Consider the following 23,419-nt stretch of genomic DNA (forward strand, 5'->3'; position numbering starts at 1 on the left):
TGATCCTGCTGTTAAGGTACCTCTATACCCTATTATTTATTATTTATTATCTCGAAAGTAGTTTATGTTTTTAAGGATAAATGATGATTTTACATTAAATTAAAATAGAGATTTTAAGTTTGAACACTGAGTTTATATTTTACTCTATTTAATTAAATATTTGACATGTTAAAATATATCTATTAAGAAAAATCTAGACCATATGCAAAAAAAAAATATATATATATATAAAAATATAAAATAAATAATAAAATGTATATCTTTTTATTAGTTTAAGTTTTTAGATAAGTAATAATTTCATAGCTGCATCTAGCTACCTGCAACTTTCCATCTTAGGTCGACTAGTACTACTACTCCATGGCTAGCTTCTATTATATATTCAAACAGATTACCTCATGATATCTTCAGTACTGTTCTTCTTATTGTCTAAGCCCGCAATATTCCCTTCCACAATTAAGCTTCTAAATCTCTCGCGTTGCATTCATGGCCACTCAAAGATCATCTTCATCTATTTTTGAAATGAAAAGAGATCATTCATCTTCGCCTGGATGGAAATATGAAATTTTTCTTAATTTCTATGGTAGAGACACCCGGAGGGATTTTACGGTTCACCTACATGCTGATTTAAAACAGAAAGGCATTCTCGTCTTTAGGGATGACAAAACACTCAAGCAAGGAGAATACATTTCTCAAGCGCTTCTGAAAACAATTCAAGATTCACAATACGCCATCGTCATTCTTTCAGCAAATTATGTTTCTTCCAAATGGTGCCTCATGGAACTTACCAAGATCGTTGAATGGGTGATAAAGACGAAGTTGATCACAATTATTCCTATTTTCTATTATGTGGATCCTTCAGACGTAAGAAATCAAAAAGGGACTTTTGCAGAAGCTTTCGCAGCACATGAAAAAGATCCCAAGGTAGACATCAAAGAGCTTGATATGTGGAGAAATGCTTTCAGAAAAGTCGGCAATATTGCAGGAGAGCACATACATGACAAGTAACATTCTTTTCTTCTTCTATATATTATTTGCGATCAGTTAATTTCAACGAAATGACTATTTACAATAAAAACTGGTTGCAAATAGTCTTTTGATTGTAATAAATTGGTCACAAAAGCTCATTTTTCTTGTAGTAATATTGACAGCTCGCAAGCAATTAACATCTATCTATTTACTTAATTATGACATTTATAATTTTGAAAATGTTTACATTGCGATCCGGTCTGACATAAGATGAGATGAGATGAGATATTGGAATAAAATATTATTAAAATATTATTTTTTAATATTATTATTATTTTAAAATTTAAAAAAATTAAATTATTTATTATATCTTATGTCAGAATTTAAAAAAATGATGAGAATGGAGGAAACATATTCTAATCGGGCCTAAATGTTTTGCTTTCTCTAATAAACAATGCTAGTTATCAGCTAAAGCCTTCCTTTTTTTTTTTTTTTTTGCCTGTGTCATTCAGTTCTAGTCAATATTAATTGTTCTATCAATTTACAGGTACGAATCAACAATTATACAAAAAGTCTGTGGACGTATATCTAATGAGTTGAATTGTAGATTCTCGCGTCATGATTACGGGAAACTTGTTGCAATAGACGCCCATGTAGACGAAATGATGAAGTTATTGGATATGGAATCGAACGATGTTCACTTTGTAGGAATTCATGGGATGGGCGGAGTAGGGAAGACAATGCTGGCCGAAATAATTTATGATCGAGTTTCTTGTCAGTTTGAAGGAAGCAGCTTTATTTCTTGTATTAGAGAAGAATCTAGAGCTCGTGGTCTAGCTTCTTTACAAAAACAACTTCTTTGTATGATCATAAAAGAAAAAATACATGTATGGGATCATCGCCATGGAAGCGAGGTGATAAGCAGGCCTGAGGTTACGTGATAAAAAGGTTTTTATCGTCCTGGACGATGTTGACAGTGACGAGCAACTGTTAGCATTAGCAAAGGATCGGAAATGGTTTGGTCCAGGCAGTAGGGTGATTATAACATGTAGAGATAGTCATTTGTTGAGAACACATGGAGTGTATGATATCTTTAAGGTTGAGCTTCTTCAAACTGCTGAAGCTTTGCAACTCTTTCGTTTGTCAGCCTTCGATAAAACCCAACCTCCAGAGATTTATGAGGATCTATCTATTAATTTTGTGAATTATGCTCAAGGCCTTCCTTTAGCTCTTAAAGTTTTGGGTTCTTTCTTGCGTGATAGAACAATAGAGGCGTGGAAAAGTGAGAGGGATCAACTAGAAAGAATTCCTCACACAAAAATTATGAATGTACTTCAAATAAGTTTTGATAAGATGGAGTATTGGCGAAAAGAGTTATTTTTGGATATGGCATGTTTGTTCCGAGGACAGCTTTAGGTGGATAACATATTTTATGAGATGTTAAAAAGTCTCGGTTATCATTGCATCGACATTGACGTTCTCGTTGAGAAGGCCCTCATAAGCAAATCAAAATATGGATGGTTGTCCATGCATGATTTGCTAAAAGAAATGGGCCAGGAAATAGTTCGCCGGGAATGCCATGAAGAACCTGGACGACGTAGTAGATTGCGTGGTCTCAAGGATGTCTTTCACGTGCTGAATAATGATACTGTAAGTTGATTAGTGTAGACATTAATATAAAAAGGTATATTTTCATCCTAATTCTTGCTGACTGGCCTGTTTTTCTTGGTTGCCTGCAAGGAAGCGATGCAATTAAAGGCATCGTCATGGATTTTTGTCCCGAAACCAAAGAGATCAGACTCAACGCCAAAGCATTGTCAAATATGAGAAAATTGAGATTTTTTAAATTCCATGAATCTCAAACTATAAAATGGAGTGGAAAACCTTTAAAATACATGCCAACCAATGAGTTGTGATTCCTAGAGTGGTCTGGATATGCTTCGAGATCCTGGCAGAGCAGTTTCCAACCGAACAATCTTACTATACTAAGGATGTATAACAGTCGCATGAAACAACTATAGAAGGGGTCGATGGTAAGTTTTTCACTCGTATAAATACGTATTCTTCTTAATAATCCCCTTTCCTGTCTTTTCCAAATAAATTAATATATTCATATTTTGATCCAACTAACTACTTGTTTATAACAGGTTTTTTACAATTTGAAGGTCTTAGATGTGAGTGGTTCTGAGGATTTGATTAAAACACCAGATTTGACAGGTGCGAAAAATCTTGAGAAACTAGACTTTTCAGGTTGTAGAAGCTTGTGGAGCTCCATCGAAGCGATCAAAGGACTTGAAGAATTAAGAATGTCTGGCAGCCGAATCAAAGAACTATGGAAGGGTTTGGTGGTAAGTTTTTGACTCATTTAAATATGTATATATTCTTCTTAATAATCCCCCTTCCTGTCTTTTCCAAATAAGTTAATATAATATTCGTATTTTGATCCAATTAACTACACTTGTACTTTGTAACAGGTTTTTGACAATTTGAAGGTCTTAGATATGAGTGATTCTAAGAACCTGATTAAAACACCAGATTTGACTAGAGCCCCACGTCTCGAGAACTTAAACCTTTCAGGTTGTAGAAGCTTGTGTGAGATTCACCCATCTATTGGAAGTCTCAAGCGATTAAAAGAGTTGTGGCTTAACAAATGTTCAGGACTTAAAGAAGTTGCCAGACCTGAGTAGGTTGGAATGCCTGACGGATCTTTGGGCACTCGATACATCGATAACACAAATCCCATCTCTGGATCTAATCCCCAAGAGCATCCGGGAATTTCATCTCGAAGTAAGAGAGTTGATGCCAAATCCCATCTATGATATCGGATCATTTGTAGAATATGAGATGGAAGGAATATATGATCTGGTAAAATCACCGAGCATTGATTTTGACGGAGGAGATAGAACTCGTGGCATATCCGGTACATATTATTCGGATATAGGCTATATAGCTGGCGAAACGGTGGGTTAGTGTGTGTTTTGAGTGTTTCTCTCGTTCTCTTCTTTAGGTTTGAATAGTGATTTAAAATCAGATGAATTGAAATAAAAGTTAAAAGTTAAATAAGATATTATTAAAATATTATTTTTTAATATTATTATTGTTTTGAGATTTAAAAAAATTGAATTTTTTATTATATTTTATTTAAAAATTTGTGAAAGTTATAATGATGAGATGAGATAGGTTAAAATTATTTCTTAATCCAAACCTACAATCAAAACGGATTTCATCTCACAAATAGAAAAACTCTCTTATGGTCATGCTTGTATTTTGTAATTATGCAAATTGAATTGTAACTAAGGCCCCATTTGGAAGATGAGCTAAATTGAGATGAGTTTTGTATTTTGTAATTATGCAAATTGAATTGTAACTAAGGCCCCATTTGGAAGATGAGCTAAATTGAGATGAGTTGACTTCTTTATAAATAGTAGTAAGTTGAGATGGTAGAATGAGTTTTGTAGGACCCACCTAAAATGAATTTAGATGTCATTAGATATTAAGATAAATTTAGATGTATTTATAGAAAGTTGAAAAAGGTTGTGGGTCTCGCTGTAAAGAGGTGTTAAGTTAAAAAAGGTTGTATATTCCACGTGTAAAGAGGTTTTGAATTGACAAAAAATTAGTGATTTGAGATTTGTATATTTAGATATTAGACTCAACTTAAATTTAAACTGAATTGAGTTGATTTCAATTCAGTCTAAGTTTCAAACGGAACCTTAGGCACTTCGAAGGACCCGCTCATTGCACCCGGTTGTTTGCGGCACTTTAAATTAAGGTTGTTAAATCTTTAAGGTCCTTATTAATGCATGTCATTGTTACAAATTAAGACTTTTATTTTTTTTTATTTTTGTTGGCTCAGAGGCAGTGGAAATGTAGTAAGTTTGAGTTTTGATTTTGTTAGATATGCTTGAATTAAGTTGTATTGACATGTAGTTTAGGGTCTAAATTAACTAATTTTTAAATCAGGGTCTGTGTGTTTTATCAAGTTGATTGTTTTTGTGTGTGGCAAACACATAAAAAGGGCAGAGTAGTTCAAGTCAAAGGGCATTGATGATATTCTCTTGATTAGCGGTATCATTCATATCCTTCAATCTAAATCTTGTGTCTTTTCCAAGATTCTGGCCAGTGATGTATTCTTAGAGCAATTTAATGCGAGTCTATCTTCAGAATACCTATATAAAGCCAATGAAAATAGTTGCTAGTTGACTTTCTCAGTGGGGATACTGCACTGATCAACATATATTAATTAATGTTTTTTAATATTTTAAAAATACATTCTATATATTAATTAATAATTTAATTTTTACTTAAAATTATTATTTTCCAACTATTTTCTTCCTCAAACTAATCATCCAACAAACACATTTTAATATACAACAATATCTTTCCTTTTCTTGACCTCTATCTATACAACAACATGGTTGCCCTCTCACTTATCAACCCCAACGAATTGAAGAGAAAACACAAACCCCTATGATATGGATAGATTGCAAAAATTTATTTTCTCCACTCCTTTTGATCTTTCTAATTTCATTCTTGCAGAGAAATTCTTGTTTTCATAGGTCGATACAAGCCGTATCCAATGAGGAAGTACTCCAATGGTATCAACATGGCATGAGGCTGCTCCTCTGTTACCATTGACGCATGCCTGTACCTGTACGTTTGTTCCCCACACCCCCTAGTAAATAAAGCTCATTCTCATGCTAGCAATATATGAACATAAAACAAGATGGGATAGAACTGTTGCATACCTCAACTAATGCACTGTATCGCCTATCTAGATTAGAAGTCATGTGGAGAGCCTCTGAGTGAAATGGAGAGTTATCCTCAACAAAAATTAGAGAACGGCATTGTAGTTTTCTCAATCCCTCTGTAATGTCAGGTCTCCTGCTAGACATCACAACATAGAGTTACTCCAAATCTCTAGGCATCAGCATGTGTGTGAATCACGTTTTTTCAATGTGGGACTTCATGAATTATAAAAACACAAAGGCAAGGTAACCCACACCATGTAAGACAGTCATCTATAAAGCAGTAAACAATCAATGCACACATAATCGATAGCACACTTTCTAGAGGACGGCAAATCCTCACATTAATCAGTTATGATATATAAAGAATTTAAGATATATTATATGGGTGAGAATATACATAAAGTCTGCATATTAATATTTGAGGATGCACGGTCCCGTCCTCTTCCATAAAACGATATGTGAGGATATTGCACTCTAGGGTTGCACTCAACCATAGAAGGATCTCAAATTAGACATTCATGCCCTATGTTATGAGGTGTCTTGAATTCTGATTGAACAGTGCAAGTGTCGTAGGTTCGCTCGAGCGAAGGTTCACTCAGCTCGAGCGAAGTTAGACAGAGAGCTTCGCTCAACATTCGCTCGACACTCAGCTCGAGCGAATTCAGACAGAGAGCTTCGCTCGACATTCAGCTCGAGCAAATTCAGACAGAGAGCTTCGCTCAAGTATCGCTCGACATTCAGCTCGAGCAATATCCAAGTCAGAGAGCTTCGCTCGACCCTCGCTCGACACCCAGCTCGAGCGAGTTCAGGCAGAGAGCTTCGCTCGACCCTCGCACAACTGTTGGCTTGAGCGAAGTGCAGAATATCTACGTTCGCTCGACACTCGCTCGACGTTCGCTCGAGCCAATGTTCACAAAAGTGAATTCTCACTTTTCCTATAAATATCAAACGGCGCCTCTTCTCTTCTTAGGACTTCAGAATTCATTTTACTCTTGTTTTAGTGTTTTCTTGAGAGAGAAGTCTAGAGAGAGTTTGAGAGATAACTTCCTTGTGAAGTTTTGTTGTATTGATCTGTACTCCATCTCTGTTGATAGTGAAATCTTCGATACCGACCCCACCAGTGGACGTAGGCTCATTTTGAGTCGAACCACTTAATTCTTGGTGTTATTTCTGTGTGATTGTCATCAATTTCCTTTTGTTTAGTTCCGCTACTATACTTCGTGTTAGTCTTAGCTACACTTATTCCCAACAAATTGGTATCAGAGCTTGGCTCAGGATCTGGAGGGATGGCTATGGCTAAGTTCGAAGTGGAGAAATTTGACGGTCAGAACAGTTTCAGTCTATGGCGCATCAAGATGAAGGCTTTACTGCGACAACAGGGCTTGTCAAAAGTATTAGAAGTCTCGGTATCTGAAGATTCTCCGGCTCCTTCGAAAGAAGAAGAAGAAAAGGTACACAGTACTATTCTTTTGTCACTATCTGATGGAGTTTTAAGAGAGGTTGCTGATGAGGAGACTGCAACTGGTCTCTGGTCGGCACTTGAGAATCTGTACATGAAGAGATCTCTCACTAACCGGTTGTATTTGAAACAACGGTTATACACTCTCAAAATGAAGGAAGGTACTCTTATTTCTGAACACCTAGATGAATTTAATAAAATCATTATGGATCTGAGGAACATAGATATTAAGCTTGAAGAAGAAGATCAAGCGTTAATTATTTTATGTTCATTACCCACATCTTTTGAGAACTTTGTGAATTCCATGTTGTATGGTAGAAATATAATTTCCTTGGTAGATGTAAAGTCTGCTTTGAATTCTAAGGAGTTGAGGAATAAATTGAGTGTGAAGAACACTAATGAACAAGCTAGTGGCTTGTTTGTTAAGGGGTCCTCAAGCAGGGGTAGATCGAATGACAGGGGTTCAGAGAAGAATAAGGGGAAATCCAGGGGCAGTTCACAAACAACGGTTAGTAAGAAAAACATCAAATGTCATTACTGCCATAAGTTTGGTCACTACAAAAACGAGTGTCCAAAATTGAAAAACAGAGAGGACGGCACTAGTTCATCTAATGCCGTTAGTGTTGCTGATGATAGGTCTAACGACCTAGATCTTGTTCTAGCAATAAGCGACTCCAATAGTCGCTTTAGTGACTAGTGGGTCATGGACTCAGCTTGCACTTTCCATATGTGTCCCAAGAGGGACTGGTTCACTAACTATGAATCGGTCAACGGAGGTTTTGTTTTGTTAGGGAATGATATGGGTTGCAAAATTGCTGGAATTGGTTCAGTCAGAATCAAGATGTTTGATGGAATTGTCCGGACATTGTCAAATGTTCGACACATTCCAGATTTGAAAAAGAATCTTATTTCTTTGGGTACTCTTGATTCTCTGGACTACAAGTACACTGGTGAAGATGGAGCTATCAGAGCCAGTAAGGGCTCTATGGTTGTGATGAAAGGAGATAAGACAAATGGTCTTTATTTCCTTCAGGGCTCTATAGTGACAGGTGCAGCTGCAGTGTCAGTCTCAGATGATCCAGATACAGATGTCACTCGTTTGTGGCATATGCGTTTGGGTCATATGAGTGAAAAGGGAATGTCAATTTTGAGTAAGCAGGGTTTGTTATGTAATCAGAAGATAGGGAAACTGGATTTCTGTGAGCACTGTGTGTTTGGCAAACAGTGCAGGGTTCAGTTCTCTATAGGGGTTCACAGAACCAAAAGTTCTGTGGACTACATTCATTCTGATCTTTGGGGCCCATCTTCCGTCCCGTCAAAAGGTGGAGCTCAATATCTGCTTACGTTCATTGATGATTTCTCACGAAAGGTTTGGGTCTACTTTTTGAAGCAGAAAAGTGATGTATTTGTTAACTTCAAACAGTGGAAAGCTTTGATTGAAAATCAGACGGGCAAGAAAATCAAGCGACTTCGCACTGACAATGGTATGGAGTTCTGCGGAGGTGAGTTTGATGAATTCTGCAGAAATGAGGGTATTGCTAGACATCGTACAGTTAGACATACTCCACAGCAAAATGGGGTAGCTGAATGGATGAACAGGACCCTCTTGGAGAGAGCTCGCAGCATGCTTTCTAATGCAGGCTTGGCTAAGGATTTCTGGGCCGAAGCAATCAACACGGCTTGTTACTTGGTCAATCGCTCTCCAGCCACAGCGATTGGTTTGAAGACTCCGAATGAGGTATGGTCTGATACTCCTGCTGATTATTCAAATTTGAAAATTTTTGGTTGTCCTGCATATTTCCATGTTAATGATGGAAAACTTGAGCCAAGGGCAAAAAATGGCATATTCATTGGGTATGCCAGTGGGGTGAAGGGATTCAGATTGTGGTGTACTGATCCTAAATCACCCAAGTTTGTAATCAGTAGGGATGTCACTTTTGATGAAAAATCCATGCTTAGTCCGAGGAAGGAGAATTCTGAGTCTACAGGACAAGAACAGGATGTTAGAAAGTAGGTGGAGTTTCAGGTGGAAGCATCACAAGGGCTGCCCAACGGCACCCAAGATCATGCTATTGAAGATGAGCATGATTCTGATTCAGGTAGCGGCGCACAAGGTGAGCAAGACTACAGTATAGCGACTGGTAGACAGAGGAGGCAGATTAGACCACCTCAGAGGTATGCTCATGCAGATATGGTTATGTATGCTCTTACTACGGCAGAGAATATTGTTGGTCAGGAACCTTCCAGTTATTCAGAAGCTGTCAAGAGTGTAGAATCTGCACAGTGGTGCGCAGCTATGACTGAAGAGATTGAGTCTTTTCACAAAAACCAAACATGGGATTTGGTTCTGTTGTCAAAGAAGGTGAAGACTGTTGGCTGCAAATGGGTTTTCAAAAGAAAGGAGGGAATCCAGGGTGATACAGATGCAAGATACAAGGCACGCTTAGTTGCTAAGGGCTTCAGTCAGAGAGAAGGCATCGACTTCACTGAAGTCTTCTCTCCAGTGGTGAAACACAGTTCGATCAGATTACTACTAGCTTTAGTAGCATTGTATGACTTAGAGCTACAGCAACTTGATGTTAAAATAGCGTTCCTACATGGTGAACTTGAAGAGACCATTTACATGCATCAGCCAGAGGGATTCATTGTTGAAAACAAGGAAGATCATGTGTGCAGATTGAAGAAGTCTTTATATGGTTTGAAGCAGTCGCCAAGGCAATGGTATAAGCGGTTTGATTCCTTTATAATTGATCATGGTTATTTGAGAAGTAACTATGATAGTTGTGTTTATCATAAGGAATTATCTGATAAATCTTTCATTTATTTGCTATTATATGTTGATGATATGCTTATTGCTGCTAGAAGCTTATCTGACATAGGTTTGTTAAAGACCCAACTCAGAAATGAGTTTGAAATGAAAGACTTAAGTGCTGCGAAGAAGATTTTGGGAATGGAAATCTTCAGAGATAGGAAAGCTGGAAAGTTGTACTTGTCCCAGGGAAAGTACATTGAAAAAGTGCTTCAGAGATTTGGAATGTTTGATTCCAAACCAGTAAGTACACCACTTGCTACGCACTTTAAGCTTTCAGCTTGCCTATCTCCTCAGACAACTGAAGAGGAACAATTCATGGCTAGTGTTCCTTATTCAAGTGATGTTGGCAGCATCATGTATGCAATGGTTTGCACCCGCCCAGACATTTCACAGGCAGTGAGCGTAGTTAGCAGGTATATGGCTAACCCAGGTAAGACTCATTGGCAGGCTGTGAAATGGATACTCAGGTATCTGAGGGGAACCCTGAACTTTGGGTTAATATTTGATAGAGATGTCGATCTCAGTTCCAAAGTTACTGGTTTTGTTGATTCAGATTATGCTGGAGACTTAGATAAAAGAAGATCATTGACAGGTTATGTTTTCACTCTGTGTGGGTCAGCTATCAGTTGGAAAGCAACACTGCAATCCACTGTTGCTTTATCAACTACCGAGGCAGAGTACATGGCAGCAGCAGAGGCTGTTAAGGAGGCCATTTGGTTGAAAGGCTTGGTCAATGATTTGGGTTTACAACAAGATGGGATCTCAGTATTCTGTGACAGTCAGAGTGCAATACATTTGACCAAAAATCAAATGTATCATGAAAGAACAAAGCACATTGATGTCAGGTACCATTTTCTCAGAGAGATTGTTATAGAGGGTGCTATACAGATTCTGAAGATTGCTACTACAGAGAATCCAGCAGATATGATGACTAAGCCAGTTGCAGTATACAAGTTCAAACTTTGTTTGGACTTGATTGGTGTTCGCATTTTGTTATTCCCGTAAGGGATTTGGTGGTGGGGATTGGTTTTGTGGTCGGAGGTTTTTTGTGTTTTGGCAGAGTTCAAGCCAAGGTGGAGATTTGTTATGAGGTGTCTTGAATTCTGATTGAACAGTGCAAGTGTCGTAGGTTCGCTCTAGCGAAGGTTCACTCAGCTCGAGCGAATTCAGACAGAGAGCTTCGCTCGACATTCGCTCGACATTCAGCTCGAGCGAATTCAGACAGAGAGCTTCGCTCAAGTATCGCTCGACATTCAGCTCGAGCAATATCCAAGTCAGAGAGCTTCGCTCGACCCTCGCTCGACACCCAGCTCGAGCGAGTTCAGGCAGAGAGCTTCGCTCGACCCTCGCACAACTGTTGGCTTGAGTGAAGTGCAGAATATCTATGTTCGCTCGACACTCACTCGACGTTCGCTCGAGCCAATGTTCACAAAAGTGAATTCTCACTTTTCCTATAAATATCAAACGGCGCCTCTTCTCTTCTTAGGACTTCAGAATTCATTTTACTCTTGTTTTAGTGTTTCCTTGAGAGAGAAGTCTAGAGAGAGTTTGAGAGATAACTTCCTTGTGAAGTTTTGTTGTATTGATCTGTACTCCATCTCTGTTGATAGTGAAATCTTCGATACCGACCCCACCAGTGGACATAGGCTCATTTTGAGTCGAACCACTTAATTCTTGGTGTTATTTCTGTGTGATTGACATTAATTTTCTTTTGTTTAATTCTGTTACTATATTTCGTATTAATCTTAACTACACTTATTCCTAACACTCTATGTACCAAATTCCAGAGATTTTACCCTTTCTATGGAAAGTAAAGCAAAACCATCTTAAAAACAGGATTTACCCATTGATTGCTTCCAGAAACCGCCAAACATTTGAACTCTGCCTCTCCTCCAAAGACTGTTGAAGGAAACATAATGTCATGGAAGTCAGACAAAGTGCTCAGTGCTCAGCCTTTGACCACAATTATCATTCATCTGTCAATTAATAAATAGATTATTAAAAAGAAAAAGGAAGGAAAGATGGGAAAAGTTGGAGGACCGACTCTTCTACATGTCAGTACTATATCTGACTCTGGTATTTGAGCACTGCCATGAACTTCTTGCCACCATTATTTAAAATCCAGTTATCTACCGACCAAAGTCTGGTAACATGAAGATCAATGGAGGAAATTAAGGACAGGCAGACCTTGCTGAAGTACCTCTTAAGCAATAACTCAGTCACCACTCCACACATGCCATAAAAGTAGAGTAAGTTTTTGACATCACTTACCGATTATATTAAGGTTGCTTTTAGATGTTAAATTAAGTTGAGTTGAGTTGAGTTTAGATGATAAAATATTGTTAGAATATAATTTTTTAATATTATTATTATTTTGAAATTTAAAAATATTAAATTGTTTATTATATTTTATATTAAAATTTAAAAAAATTGTAATGATGAGTTTAAAAAAACAAATGAAGCCTAAATCTCGTATAAGAATAAGACTCTCCAATCCAAATAATTAGCAAAAAGATTCTCCAACCCAAATGATTAACAAAACATGTGTGCCGTGCCATGGGAGACAACTTATAGCAAATAGAGCCAGGACATAAGCTCCTGCTGTAACCCCCATACGCATCACAACACCAAGTCTGGGCGAGAGAGGGGGAGAGAGAGAGAGAGATCAGTCACTTCCTTTAATTATATACAGATCATGATGAAATAAAAAAACAACATAAATGAGATCTTTTTTTTATAAACATTTGAAATGTCAGATCACAAATTAAATAGGCAAATAAACTCCTCAAGACCCAATATCCATTCCTGCCATCCTATTTGTGAATTCCCAACCTTAGAATCAAAGACACAGCAAGGTCCAGTTTTGTTGGCGCTACAGTAAAGCTTAACTCAATTTAAAATACAAAAAAAAACATATAAAAAAAATACAAAACATATGAAACCAATCTTTTTTTTGATAAATGAAACCAATCTAATACTAAATCCTAACAGCAACATTTGCAGTCAACAACCAGAAGAGCAACTTTAATGCTGACAATTTTTCCAAGCATAGCATCGGGTATTGCCTTGAAAACATAATGAATTAACCGACGATAGAGAAAGAGATAATATAACAATCATGGCAAGAGAAACCAAAATGAATAAATTATTACTCTGTTATTCAATGCCAAACTAAAACTTGTTCAAAAGAACATCAAGTTGTTCAGATGTTTGCAGCATGCTTAGTTTGGGAGGAGAGACTGGTCTTTTGATTTTTTCAGTGTACTACATCTCTAAGCAACCAAACATAGCATCACACATTAAATAATAGATGCAAAGATAAGAGAAGAATGCAGGTTACCCTTCTGCCAAAAGAGATCCCCTCCATATCCACTGACACAGAGTCGCTCGAATCACCCATTTCTCTCTCTCTCTCTCTCTCAATTTGCAGAGGGCATTTGGCTTCAGCTTAAACCTTGGGACGACGAGAACTAGGAAATCAAGGATTCAAGAAATTTCTAGAAAACGGCAGTGATGTACTGACTCCGACTCTGATATTGTACATATTTTATAAAAATATATATTTTATGTAACTATAACTTGTATAATTAATTAAATTCAATAATATACTAATATGAACAAATTATTATAAAATAATATGCTTATATTATAATACAAATAGACTAAATTAACTAATAATTGTTAAGTATATGTAAACACCATACTATTAAGTATACGTATAAACACTAATGTATAATAACATATAATACTAATTATATAATAGCTAATTTATAATAACATTTAATATTAATGTATTAATATAAACACAAATATATAAATTTATAATAACATGTAATACTGATATATAATTTCTAAAGTATAATAACATGTATTAGTATTGTATAATAATCAGTGTATAATAACATGTAATACTAATAAATAATAACATTAATTTGTATAATGATTTATTTTTTCAATTTTGGTTATGTTTTAATAAAATTGAAATTGAAAAAAAATATTTTTTTTAAAAACTAAAATCTAGAAGCCTAAATCTGATTAGTGAGAGTCCAAGATTGTCAAATTGAAATTTTAAATCGATTAAGAAAAAAAACCCAATAAGAAAGCCCAAATCCAACTCCGCTCCGACAAGTCGGAATTAAAGTTAGATTAGAAGCTATGCGAATTAGAGTCAGAGTCAAAGGTCAAAGGTAGGGCACCCCCAGTCCGACATTGTTGTTACTCAGTCCTATTTGGCATCATCCTCTTGAACACAAGACATGAAGAGAAATTGCATAGAAGCTTCATAATTCAGCTCAATTTGGTATCATCCTATTGAACAGAAGACATGAAGAGAAATTGCGCACAAACCTTGGTATGCATTCATAGCTCCATAGTATGGGTTTTAATGAATTGTATAGAGAGTTTTTTTTTTTTTTTTTGAAGAAAACATTCCATAACTTTATAAAGATACAAGAGGAAATACGATTACATAGATGGTCTTTCAACCATCTCTATCACATCCTCAGCCAGCTCAAGAGAACTCTTAGATAGACAGTAAGCAAGACAATTACCACTTCTCCTTACAAAACTTACTTTCCATTGATCTATTTCTGATAATAAGACTTTAGTGTCACACAAAATCATTCCAACATTATCCCAACGCTTACTCTGATGATTGAGTCCATTGACAATTTGTTGAGAATCACCTTCCAAGATCACAGAGTTTAGTCCCAACTCTCTAGCCCATCTAGCAGCTTGATAACCTCCTTGTGCTTCCACTAATAGAGGGTCCATAAAACCAGATGTTGACAGTTTCTTAGAAGCCATAATGGAGCCCTCATGATCACGAGCCACCAAGCCAATCCCAATTCTGTCTTTTGTTGAATATAAAGCTGCGTTCCAATTGATTTTTATGCTCCCTTTAGGTGGATGGATCCAAACATGGGAATCCGTTTGATGCCCTGGGCCACTCTTTCTTGACATAAGTTGTGCTGACTTGAATTCCTCCAAGGATTTTAAAGCCTGCTTGGCTACCTTAGGGGGGTGAGAGAATAAGTCATCAAAAACGAGTTTGTTCCTTCTTATCCAAATGCCTCGAGTAATCACAAAAAACACCTCCATTGAAATCTGATTTGAAATGGACTGCAGGTGCTCAACCAAATCCTTGAAGTTACTTACTCTACTAGAACTCTTTTGGAAAACCATTGGCCCCTGACTCCACACATCCATGGCTAAGGTGCAGTTCCACAGAGCATGAGTAGTTGATTCCTTTTCCCTATAGCAGATAGGGCACAAAGGAGAATCTACAATCTTCTTCTTAAATAGGTTTAATTTTGTTGGTAATGACTCAAGACATGCTCTCCACAAGAAGACTTTAGTGGCATTTGGGATCAAATAGTTCCAGCTACATGTCCAAGATTTAGTTTTTTGTGCAACCTGAGAAGTTTGGCCCTTTTCCACTTCCAACAGCTCCTTCTGTTTATGATATGCACTTTTTACTGTGAAACTTCCATCCTTTGTGCCAAGCCAGATCAGTTTGTCACTAGCACCTGATGGTCACTAGCACTTGATGCATTAATGGGGATTTTACAAACTAAGTCAGCCATTTCAGTTCCCAGGACAGAAATTACCAAACCTCGATCCCATTGCTTGGTCTCCACATTAATTAACTCAGCAACTAGAGCATCTTCATGCCGTACCTAAATAGGAGATTGGATTTTAAAGCTTGAAGGGAGAGGCAACAACCTACAATTCCATATTTTGATATCCTGACCATTCCCTAATCTCCATAAAGATCCTTTCTCAAGCAAACCCTTGGCAGCATGTAGACTTCTCCAAATAAAGGAAGGTCGAGAGCCTACTTTAGCTTGGAAAAAATCTGAAAAATGGTGATATTTCAATTTTAGAACTTGAGCAGCCAATGAATCAAGGAATTGAATGAGCCTCCAACCTTGTTTAGCCAACAAGGCTAAGTTAAAGCTCTCGAAGTCTCTAAAGCCTAAGCCACCTGCCCCTTTAGCTTTTCCCATTTGACCCCATGAAACCCAATGCATCTTCTTTTCATTATCCATATGGCTCCACCAAAATTGCTGCATGATTCTGTTAATTTCACTTATTAAGGACTTTGGCAATCTAAAGACCCCCATGCAATAAGTTGGAAGAGCTTGAACCACAGCTTTCAGTAAGATTTCTTTGCCTGCCTGGGAGAGAAACTTTATTTTCCAGTTACTGACTTTGCCTCTAATTCTGTCCAAAATTCCTTTGAAGGCAGCATATCTTGATCTACCTATTAGGGATGGTAAGCCTAAATAGCTCTCATAGCAAGAGGAAACGTGAGTCCCTGCAATACTCAGGATATAATCCTTGGTAGCCTTCCTTGTACTTGCACTGAAGAAGATGGAAGTCTTTAACTTGTTAATTTTCTGCCCTGAAGCATCTTCATACAGAAGAAGGATTCTATTAATGGCTGCCCATTCTCTAGAATTTGCTCTACAAAAAAGTAAACTGTCATTTGCAAAGAGGAGGTGGTTAATGCTTAATACTCCTCTACGAATAGGAAAACCATGAATGTCTTTAATAGATTCAGCATGATTCAACATACTACTAAAACTTCAACATACTACTAAAAACCTCAGTAATAAGAATAGACAGAAAGGGAGATAGATGATCCCCCTATCTGATACCTCTTGAAGGAACAAACCTCGCTTGTGGCTTCCCATTCACTAAAATGGAATAGGAAACAGATGAATACAGTTCATGATCAAATTAACCCATCTCTCATTGAATCCCATCTTTTCCATAACATTTCTTAAAAAGATCCACTCCACTCTATCGTATGTTTTGCTCATATCTAGTTTAATGGCCATGTACCCTTGCTGTCCTCTTCCTTTAATGGTCATAGAATACAAGGCTTCAAAAGCAACCATAACATTATCTTGGATCATTCTCCCAGGGACAAAAGCACTCTGTGTTGGAGAAATAATTTGAGGAAGAACCATCTTGAGCTTATTGGACAGCACTTTAGAGACAATTTTGTAGAGTACATTGCATAAAGCAATAGGTCTGAAATCCATTACTGTTTTGGGACTTCTTAACTTAGGAATTAAAACAATGAAGGTATCATTTATCAGGGTCAAATCTCCCCCATGGTTGAGCACCTCAAGAACAGCCTTTGTAACCACACTTCCCACTATCTCCCAGTGAGTTTGATAGAAAACAGCTGAGAATCCATCTGAGCTTGGAGAACCCAGAGGATTCATCTGAAAAAGGGCTCCCTTTACTTCCTCAGCAGTAAAGCTTCTTGAAAGGTTATTATTCATATCCTCGATCACTTTTGGTTATGTTTTTCGCAGGCATTCATCAAATTCACTAGGATGTATTGTAGAGAAAAGAGCCTGGTAATGCTGATTGAAGGCTTCAGCAATCCCAATATCATCATTAATCAACCTACTATCTTCACAAACCAGGTTTTTAATCTCATTTGTCTTTCTTCTTTGGTTAGCACACTTATGAAAAAACATTGAGTTTCTATCTCCATCCTTCAACCATAACTGTTTTGCTCTTTGCTTCCATTTGACATCTTCCTCTTCAAGTAATTTGTCTATATCCTTCTGAAGCACCTTGACTACTGCTGTATCTGAACCCGTATTTGAATTATGCAGAGAGGACAACTAGTTGAGCTTTGTCTGAGTTTCCTTCTTTTGATGTCTCAGAGAGTTCTTGTTCCATAGATCAAGAGCTGTTCTGCACTTGCCAAGACTGCTATGAACCGAGTTTTAAAAACCCTGCTGAGGTGGCTGGTTCTGCCAAGTCATTTGGATAATCTTGCTGCATTCCTCATGTAAGTTCCAACTAGCTTCAAACCTGAAAATTCTCTGTCTAGCCCTTTCCTCATGTGGCAATCTCCTAGCTCCACCTTTCAAGGACATCAGAAGAGGACTGTGATCTGAGGATTGAGCTGCCATAGTAAAAATTCTGAAGTTATCAAACAAACTAGTACAGAGCATATTCCCAAAAACTCGGTCAATCCTTTCTTTTGTGAATTGGGCACCTTCTCTATTATTGCACCAAGTAAATTTTGGGCCCTCATAACCTAAGTCACTCAATCCACAATGCTTCACACAAGATCTAAAAGATTCCATCTGATGGTAAGGCCTAACAGCAGCTCCAAACTTCTCATGGTTATGTAAAATTTCATTGAAATCTCCAAAACATACACAAGGCTTATCTACCTTAGGTCTCATTAACCTTAGTAACCTCTAGCTATCAATCCTTTTAGCAGTTATGGGAGACCCGTAAAAACCCGAAATTGAGACTTCTAGACCAGATTCTTCATGGTGAACTAACATGGAGATGTGATTTTGAGAGTCGGATTCTAGTTTCAAATCAAGATTACTATTCCACATAAAAGCAATCCCCCCACTCAAGCCAATGCTATCTACTACAAAATTAGAATCAAACCCCACTTTATTTCTAACTTCCTCTACCATTCTTCTACAACACTTTGTTTCCATTAAGAAAACAAAATTGGGCCACTTAGTCTTCACTAACAAGTGAAGTTCTCTAATTGTCCGGGGGTTTCCAAGCCCCTGACAGTTCCAGCTAAGGCCTATTATTGTTGTTGGTGGAGCTACATAGCAGCCTCCACCAACTCAGTGTCAAGGTTGGAATCATCCATATCTTTAACATCTCTTTTTTTCTTATCAGGTTCAACATCATCACCGATAGAACAAACTCTCCTTTTTCTTTTTTCCTTTAGTGCAGTATCCAGTACCAATGGTCCATGAAGATGTTCTTCCCTAGCCCTACGTTTCCACGTGATTCCTCTTTGCTTGGGCAATTTTTTGACAGATGGAAATTTAGAAGCAGGAAAAACTGTTTTACCTAGGTCTTTTCACAAACAGGTGCATCACGTTGAGAGATGTTTACCAAACCAGAGTTCAACGGCTCTGTATCAAACTGAAATGTGATCCCTTCACCTCCTTGAACTTTAAAATCACTGCAGGGAGTATCTGTTTGCATATCACTAACAGGAAAATTTCCCACAAATGTTGTTGTTAATGACTTAGGAGATTTTCCGTCTTTGGTCTCATCATCATAACTCTCAAGAATCTCATCTTTATATCTCCTCTACTGATGGTTTTCACCATTGGCATCACCATATTTACAGGTCTAAAAAATCTTAGGGTTCATTGGTTGTGCCCTTAGCCAAGGGCCATATTAAGATGGTTTTGGATGACCACCCAGGGTTGCACTTCTCTGCCCTTGACATCCCTTAAGTTTATGAGATAGGATCCCACAATGAAAACAGAAAGATTGTAAACGCTCATACTTCAAAGAGACCCAATACTTCTGATCCTCCAACTGCACCAATTTACCTCGTAACAAAGGTTTGTACAAATCCACAACGACTCTGACCCTCATGCACTTTCCACATGCCATACCATCCGAATCAGCTTCAACACGTAAGACATGGCCAATTGATGAGGCAAGGCTTCCTCCAATGTCTTTTGACATGGCTACCAGAGGCAGACCATGTAGCTGGACCCAGAAAGGTTCAAATTGGAATTGCATTGAATTCAGTGGAATGGATTCATCAATCTCTTGAAGAAAGACTAGGTTTCTGTCAAAAAACCACGGACGCCCTCCAAGGACTTTCTCCTTATTAGACAAAAATTGGAATTCTATTAAAAAACGAAGTTCCACAAGATCCTTAAATTTCACCCACCCCTCCAACCTCCACCCTTGGGAGATTGTCACCCGAAATGCTTCATTGTTAATCCCCTTATCCACCATCACCCCTCCAACCACACAGAAAGTTCCACGTAAACAATTGTCTTTTATATCAGCAGGGGAAACCAAGAAAATTTTGCTTTCCTCCGAGGACAGTTTAAGGTTTTCCCATCGTCGAGCTAACTCCTCTTCCTCCATGTGATACGACGGCTGGAAGAGAAGAGACGCACGAAGGGACTGAAGGACTTTGGAAGTGAACTGGAAACAAGAAACCCTAAGTGCCTAAGTGTTGTCCTTTTGGTCGTGGGTTACCATAGAGAATGAAGGCTGGTGGATCGGGTAGTGAAGAGGCCTGTTGGGCTTAATCATACGGAAGATTCATGGGCTCATTTATGGGCCATACTATGTTATATTCTGTCAATTATCTAGTTTAATATTGTAAGGGCCTGCGGCCCAGTTAATTAGGGACCTTAGAGTAATTTACATGTTACAGTATATGAGGTCACTGTACGAGACTTGACCTATCTCTGGAATATTTCTACTGTTCACTGTTCCTGTGGAGGCGCTTTCCCTCGAAGAAAGTATTGCTACTGTTGATCTATTACAATCCATATTTCCCTTATTTCCATATTATATTACAAGTATATTACAAGTGGTATCCTAGAGCCCAGATCCTGCTTCTTAAGATTCAATGGTTGACGGCACCAAGTTGAAAGATCTGCATGAAGGTTTCACTGCCTTTAAGAAGTCCACCGAATCTCACATTAAGAATATAGAGTCACAATTCCCCTCCATTGGCGTTGAACTACTTGCAGTACGTAGGCAAATGGAGTCCATGATGCAGCAGTTCACCTCTTTGGCGGCAGTTCTGCAGCAAGCAAAACCAAACCAGTCAAACAATATGAATACAAATGGAGAAAATAGTGGAAAGCAGATGATACACCATCCTGGTGACATCCTGCCCAGATCTGTAAGGCTTGACTTTCCATTGTTTGATGGTGATGACCCACATGGCTGGCTTTATAAGGTAAAATAATTTTTTGCATTTCACAGCACATCACCTCAACACCGTTTAAGATTGGTATCTTTTCACATGACTGGGAAGGCTTTAGTTTGGTTTCAAGGACTTGATGAGTCTGGTTTGTTGAATGAGTGGGATGAGTTTGTCAATGCTCTTCTAATACGTTTTGGTCCAAGTACTTATGATGATCCTATTGAGCAACTCACTAGACTGAGACAAGTTGGGTCTGTGGAAGAGTACAAATCTGCATTTGAAGTTATTGCTAATAGGCTGAGGCATTTATCAGAGAGCGACAAGCTGAGTTGTTTTATAAGTGGATTAAAGGATGATATTCGATTGACCGTTAAAATGTTTAACCCTTCCACCTTGATTACAGCTTATAGACTTGCTAGAATCCAAGAAGAAAAAGTAACCCTCCATAAAAAGCCAAACACTCGACCTATATTTTCCCCATACACTGAACCACCAACCATTAAACACCATCCACCACAGAATCCTTCAACCTTAGAACCAAACCATTCCTACAACAAGGCTGTCGTACATGTTCATAAGATCAGTCCAAACCAAATGAAAATGAGAAGAGAGAAGGGATTGTGCTATCATTGTGAGTCTAAATGGCATCCTGGCCATCGATGTAGTAGCCCTAAGCTGTATTTGATTGAAGAAGTTGTTGAGGAAAGTGAGGATTGTGGGGAAGACACTGGACAATTTGCTGACCAGATTGAAGAACCAGGCTCTAAGGTGTAAAAGACCTTACAAAACCCTCCAGAGATTTCCTTACATGCTCTGATTGGGTTTGTGGGTCCTAAGACCATGTGAGTCAAAGGGAGGATTGGCAACCAGTGGGTTATTATACTCATTGATTCAGAAAGTACCCATAACTTCCTGGATCCATATGTGATTTCTCGGGTTCCTCTACCTATACTAGCAAATGATACGGTTTGAGTTAAAGTAGCAAATGGGGAGTTAGTGGACAGCGAGGGAAAAGTCAAAGGAGTGCATGTGGGTATTCAAGGGGCGATGTTTGTACTGGATATGTATGTCCTAGTGCTTGCTGGTTGTGACATGGTCCTTGGAGTGCATTGGTTGCAAGGACTAGGGCCAATACTTTGGAACTTTAAGGAGTTAACTATGCAGTTTAATTACCATCAGTCTGCAGTGTTATTAAAGGGGCTCACGGGTCAAACATGGATTGAGGAAGGCCCCATACACAAGTGCAACAGCTTGGAAAAGAAAGTGGTAATGTTACAGTTTATTGAAAGCCTCCCCAATACCACACCCAGCCTAATCCCACCAAACATACAACACCTACTTAACCAATACCCAGATATTTTCGCAACCCCAAAAGGCCTTCCCCCCAACCGTTCCCATGACCATACCATCGCATTACAGCCAGGTACCAATCCCATTTCAGTACGACCCTATCGTTACCCCTACTTTCAGAAGGATGAAATTGAGAAGATTGTGAAGGAGTTGCTGGAATCGGGAGTGATTTGACCCAGCCAAAGCCCCTATTCCTCTCCTATTTTGTTGGTGAGGAAGACAGATGGCACGTGGTGACTGTGTGTTGATTATAGAGCTTTGAACAACGCTACAGTTAAGGATAGATATCCTATACCTATAGTAGAGGAACTGTTAGATGAGTTACATGGAGCGAAGATTTTTTCTAAGCTTGACTTGAGGTCAGGCTATCATCAAATCAGAGTCAAATCAGAAGACATTCCCAAGACTGCCTTCCGGACCCATGAGGGACACTACGAGTTCTTGGTAATGCCATTCGGCTTGACCAACGCGCCATCCACTTTCCAGAGTTTAATGAATCAGGTTTTTAAGCCCTTCCTCAGAAAATTCATTTTAGTTTTTTTTTATGACATATTGGTTTATAGCCAAGATGCAGAAACACACTTGGGCCACTTAAAGACCACATTGGAGACCCTGAAGCAGCACCAATTGTTTGCTAAACTAAGCAAATGTTGTTTTGGGTGTGCGGAGGTGTCATACTTGGGCCATTTAATTTCTGGACAAGGAGTAAGAGCTGATCCCGAAAAGCTTAAGGCTATGTTAGTGTGGCCAAAACCCCGGTCTGTCAAGGAACTCAGAGGTTTCCTAGGCCTTACGGGCTATTATAGGAGATTTATTAAGGGGTATGGAGCCATAGCTACCCACTTAACTGACCTCTTAAAAAAAGACAAGTTTAATTGGAATGTGAAGGCACAGGCAGCATTTGATAGCCTAAAATAGGCTGTTACACAGCCCCCGGTTTTGGTACTACCAGATTTTCACTCTCCCTTTGTGATTGAGTGTGATGCCTCGGGTGAGGCCATTGGTGCGGTTTTAATGCAGGGTGGGAGACCTATAGCCTTTTTTAGCAAGGCATTGAAGGGAAGGGCTGTCGAGATGTCAACTTATGAAAAAGAACTATTTGCACTAGTTTCAGCTGTGCAGAAATGGAGACCCTACCTATTGGGTCAAGCCTTTGTGGTCAAAACTGACCATCAAAGCCTCAAGTTCTTATTGGACCAAAGGGTGGGAACTACCATGCAACAAAAACGGATTTCGAAGTTATTGGGTTATGACTTTGTAGTTGAATTTAAAAGAGGAAGGGAGAATGTGGTAGCTGATGCCTTGTCTAGGCAGAGGGAGGATACTGAAGTGACATTATCAGTTATCTCTTTACCTAGTTGGGACTAGATAAATGA

At 38.3% G+C, this 23,419-nt stretch overlaps 1 protein-coding gene and 1 pseudogene across 1 annotated transcript; both read left to right on the plus strand.

The window, feature by feature from the left end:
* The first annotated feature begins 458 nt into the window (after positions 1 to 458).
* The window catches only part of LOC121240734, a 31,709-nt pseudogene continuing 8,748 nt past the window's right edge, over positions 459 to 23,419 (plus strand).
* On the plus strand, positions 2,414 to 3,984 carry LOC121240733 (disease resistance protein RPP5-like). Its single transcript, XM_041138266.1, has 3 exons — positions 2,414 to 2,999; positions 3,114 to 3,314; positions 3,441 to 3,984. Exons 1-3 carry the CDS (start codon positions 2,997 to 2,999, stop codon positions 3,651 to 3,653), a joined length of 417 nt encoding a protein of 138 aa, XP_040994200.1. The 5' UTR covers positions 2,414 to 2,996; the 3' UTR covers positions 3,654 to 3,984.

The sequence above is a fragment of the Juglans microcarpa x Juglans regia genome, chromosome 7S, assembly GCF_004785595.1.
Source record: "Juglans microcarpa x Juglans regia isolate MS1-56 chromosome 7S, Jm3101_v1.0, whole genome shotgun sequence".
NCBI lineage: Eukaryota > Viridiplantae > Streptophyta > Magnoliopsida > Fagales > Juglandaceae > Juglans > Juglans microcarpa x Juglans regia.

Coding starts and splice junctions, on each gene's coding strand:
- LOC121240733 (XM_041138266.1), top strand. Junction 3,315..3,440: donor AACTATGGAAGGGTTTGGTG/GTAAGTTTTTGA, acceptor ACTTTGTAACAG/GTTTTTGACAATTTGAAGGT.